The sequence below is a fragment of the Glycine soja genome, chromosome 1 (assembly GCF_004193775.1).
Source record: "Glycine soja cultivar W05 chromosome 1, ASM419377v2, whole genome shotgun sequence".
In the NCBI taxonomy this organism is placed as follows: domain Eukaryota; kingdom Viridiplantae; phylum Streptophyta; class Magnoliopsida; order Fabales; family Fabaceae; genus Glycine; species Glycine soja.
In genome coordinates this window covers 27,627,716-27,632,365 of record NC_041002.1, presented here as the reverse complement: position 1 = coordinate 27,632,365, position 4,650 = coordinate 27,627,716, and the positions used below count along the sequence as shown (strand labels likewise).

General features: G+C 35.0%; 1 protein-coding gene across 1 annotated transcript; it reads left to right on the top strand.

The window, feature by feature from the left end:
- Positions 1–945: 945 nt before the first annotated feature.
- On the top strand, positions 946–4,650 carry LOC114414374 (transcription factor FAMA-like). Its single transcript, XM_028378625.1, has 5 exons — positions 946–1,202; positions 2,126–2,252; positions 2,399–3,145; positions 3,491–3,919; positions 4,275–4,650. Exons 2-5 carry the CDS (start codon positions 2,229–2,231, stop codon positions 4,362–4,364), a joined length of 1,290 nt encoding a protein of 429 aa, XP_028234426.1. The 5' UTR covers positions 946–1,202; positions 2,126–2,228; the 3' UTR covers positions 4,365–4,650.

The following is a 4,650-nucleotide window of genomic DNA, read 5'->3' as shown; positions in this document are numbered from 1 at the left end:
GCGGGCCTTGAACCAAAGCCGAATAGATTATTGCTGGTGCACCTATCATTTTAAGTGAATGGGCGAAAATGCCCTTCACTCAAGTTGATCCGTACAAGTCATATGGATCACATAATTCATATATTTTATACGGATCGGATCATGTAATCCGTAAGTTTAATTTAAATATACAGATCAACCACGAACTCGTATACCTTCGATGCAGGATAATTTTAAAATTAACAAAAAATATTGAGTGCACAAATAATAAAACTAGTGCACCTAGCAACACTCCAACTCTAAGCATCATGACCATAGTTGTAATTGCATTTTAAAGTTGCCATTATGAGGATAGTTAACGTTTCGCTAGTTATCACCCCAAAAAGAGAAACTAGTCTCGCAGGTATACTTGTACAAATATTCATTCAAAGATCAAAGAACTAAGCCTTTGTTTCAATAGATCAATTATTCAAAATTCATGAGTTTTCGAAATCGTAATAGTTTTGAAACTTGCATGAAAGGTCCATTTTCTAACGCGGGGTGATTTTAAGGATATAGCTGTGAAACTTACAAACACCTACTACTCACGTAAAAATCCATGAATGCCTGTCTATTTTGGGGAAAATTTTCATGTGGCCATGTGAGTCATGCACCAACAAATTCTCGGAAAAAAGAGTTTCTTTTCTTTTTTTTCCCAACTAAAAAGTTCAGAAAGAAAACTGCACTATAGATCCTGAATGTGACCCTTATTGAAAGTTCAAAGTTTAAAGTTTAGATAAAAAAAAAAGTGTAAACCCTTGTTCAGCGTTACCTCATGAACCAAGGCGGCAAAGTAACCACGAGAGCGTTGGTAGCCTGTGACACACATTAATAAAAGGTGGTGATCATCACAAGTGAGGTGGAAATTTAATCACCCTTTGGCTCTCTCTCTGTCCTCTTCTGTGACCACCCACAAGTCAAGCCCAACCTTCCTCAGCGCCCCCACACTGCCACACATAACTATTGTTATTATTGTTATATATACATAACACACAAAAAACCATCACTATATACCACCCTTCAATTAAACAATAACGTACCCATTTTTCCATATCGTCCTCTTCTGGTGGTCTACTCGTGGGGTACACACCCCTTTCATGATTCTGTTCTACAAAAGTCTTCAAGTACCCCACTTGACTTTCTCCCTTGTCTCCTTCCAATTTCGATTCCCTCAATCCTACCAGGTTCTATATAGCCCATATTATCATTCATAATTGTTTCGTTTATTAGTCTTAATATTGATATATACATAAAATAAGCTTTGATTTCTGTGTTCCTTATACTTATTCGTATTACATGTTTGTTTCAATTTATTTTGAAGAAATAAGCGTCACCTTATTTTTTTATTAGCCAAGAGAATTTCAAAAACGGTAAATATTTCAAAAAAAAATTGTTTATATGGGTTTGCTTTCATTTATTAGTTTTAATATTGATATACATAAAATAAACTCTGATTTATATGGTAGTTTTCTTTGTTCCTTATTCGTATTACATCTGCTTGGTTGAATTTATTTTGACGAAATAATTATTACCTTATTTTTTTCTATTAGCAATAAGAAATTGAAAAATGGTAAATATTTCAAAAAATAATTTGTTTCTATGGGTATTTTTTTTCATTCATTAGTTATAATATTTGATATAGATTAAACAAACTCTAATTTATGATTTCTTTTCTTTGTTTTTTACAATTATTGGTGTTACATGCTTGACCCAATTTATTTTGAAGAAATAATTGTTTATTTTTTTTATTAGCCAATAGAATTTTTAAAAAAGCAATTGTTTCAAAAGAGTAATTTGTTTTTAAAGATCTGTTTCTTGTCCATGAGTTTATTTTCTATTTTCACTCTAAATTTACTAAATTGGCAGCATGTTTTCAATTTGTTTTTTATGTTTTTAAATATTTGTAAGGGAAAAAAATGTTTGAAAATAGGAAATAAATTGAAAAACGTTTGTTGATTTGTCTAGGAAACACAAAAACAAATGTTTGAAAAAGTAACAATTCTGAAAATTAAAAATAAAAACAGGAAATTAAACAAGTAAATATGCACTATTAGTGATTTTAACATGATGTATAAAACTTAATTAGTGGATATGCTAAATAATGCAGGTGGAGGGCCCTGAAGAAACTTCGGTGTGAGGTTTTGTCTTTACATGAAGTGAGGTCCATTAGGGTTTCTCTCGATTAAAGCCATCTTTATAGGCTAATAGGAATGGAGAAAGATCACAACTATTCGGTACAGACATATATATCTCATATATCCGTGGCTCTTTTATGATTTCGGATCCATTAAAGCTTTTTCTAATGTCAGATCTTTTCACTCTCTCATTTCATCATCATATGTTGGTTTGCTCCAATTTTGCTGAATCATATTCACTGCAGGCACCACCACCATCCATGCCTCCAATCTTCAACACATTAGACTACTCTCTAGACCAACATCATTTGTATGCACCAAATCAACACCAACAACACCTGATGAAGTTCCAAGGTTCCGGTGATGAAAACAACAATGGATCAATGGTGGATTACATGCCTCAAACAACACCCCCACATGGCTTTTATGGTGCTACTAGTGCCGCCACAACATCCTATGACAAACTGAGTTTTGCAGATGTGATGCAGTTTGCAGATTTTGGACCAAAGTTAGCTTTGAACCAAGCAAAAAACTGTGAAGAGTCTGCAATAGACCCGGTTTATTTTCTCAAGTTTCCCGTGTTAAACAACAAGATGGAGGAGGATCAGCAGAATATGATGATGAATAATGATGACCCTGATGGTGATGAAGCAGAAAATCATCATCATGATGAGAGGTTCAACAACTTGGTGAGTGTGGAAGACAAAGAGGGAATGATGGTGAGAGAGGATGAAGAGACTACACGGGTTTCCGACGACAACAACTCGGTGCAGATTCGGTTTCTTGGGCATGAAGAGCCTCAGCAGAAGAATAATTGTGCAGTGCAGGAGAACAAGAACGGCAAGAGGAAGAGGCCAAGAACTGTTAAGACAAGTGAGGAGGTTGAGAGCCAGCGCATGACTCACATAGCGGTTGAAAGGAACCGTAGGAAGCAAATGAATGAGCATCTTCGTGTCCTTAGATCCCTCATGCCTGGTTCATACGTCCAAAGGGTACGCATATCTATGCTTTCAAATCATTGTTCTTTAATTAATTCGGTTTCTATGGTACGCTAAAAAATTTAATGGTTTTGATATTATTATTGAGAAACTCTCTTTCTTAATCTTTCTTCTTTGGTGTGTCTAAACTCATTCAACTGTTGACTCAAAAACTAGCTATAATAAAACTTGTTATTTAGAAACTCTCTTTCTCTATCTTTCTTCTTTCGTGTGTCTAAACTCGTTCAACTATTGACTCGAAATACAACTATACCAAAACTCTTAGATTTCTCTGGTAACTATAGCAATTTCTCTAGTACGTTACTCTATTTTCCATCTTCAATTTTTGTTTATGTAAAGGGTGATCAAGCTTCCATAATTGGGGGGGCTATAGAGTTTGTGAGGGAATTGGAGCAACTTCTTCAGTGTTTGGAGTCACAAAAGAGGAGGAGGCTACTTGGAGAAGCTCAAGCAAGACAAGTTGGGGATCCATCTCTTGCAACACAACAACAGCCTCCATTCTTTCCACCTTTGCCTATTCCAAATGAGCAGATGAAGCTTGTGGAGATGGAGACCGGACTCCACGAAGAAACCGCGGAGAGCAAGTCTTGTTTGGCTGATGTTGAAGTGAAGCTTCTAGGATTTGATGCCATGATCAAAATCCTATCAAGGAGGAGGCCAGGACAGCTGATCAAGACCATTGCTGCTCTTGAAGATCTTCAGCTTATCATCCTTCACACCAACATCACCACCATTGAACAAACAGTTCTATATTCATTCAATGTCAAGGTATACATGGTTCCCCCATAAATTATGCCCCTTAAATCTTTAAGGATAATAATAGTAATAAAATAATCTTATCTCACTGGGTGAGGTCAGATACGTAAATCACTCGTATTGAACTTGATTAAAATCCAAAATGTGATCTATGTTTGAAGTTTTGATAAATTATATCTTTTACTTAGACATGACTTAACTATTAGACTGTTAGACTATTGGCAAGTTATTTAAGTCCTAAAGAAAAGAAAAAACAAAGAAAGAGAAAACAAGTATTACGATAAGTTATCATAAATTAATATCTGTGCATGATTTCCTTAATTTGAGATCCTTGTGTTAACTTGATTTATCTAATATGCCTGTGTAGGTGGCTAGTGATTCAAGGTTCACCGCAGAAGATATAGCCAGCTCCGTCCAGCAGATATTCAATTTTATTCATGCAAACACTAGCATGTGATAATAATTATATGTAGCTATTATATATGTTGTGTGGTAGTGTAGGTGCTGTAGTCGTACAAGAATCACTTGTGATTTCTATAGTTGTCTTTATGAGATAAAAATATTGATTTTACACCGCCGCTTGCATCCTAAGTCGTTTGGATTTACTATTGTCATTGTTGTAAGGGGTGACTGAACAAGATGATATGGCTAGTCTTTCTAGCTATCGTATATTTCTCTCTCCTAAAAGTATCACATTGTATCAAAGAGAAACTATGGATACGTTAAAGATGAATTAATTTTTC

Coding starts and splice junctions, on each gene's coding strand:
- LOC114414374 (XM_028378625.1), top strand. CDS start 2,229: ATGGAGAAAGATCACAACTATTCG. Junction 2,253..2,398: donor AGAAAGATCACAACTATTCG/GTACAGACATAT, acceptor TATTCACTGCAG/GCACCACCACCATCCATGCC. Junction 3,920..4,274: donor TATATTCATTCAATGTCAAG/GTATACATGGTT, acceptor ATGCCTGTGTAG/GTGGCTAGTGATTCAAGGTT.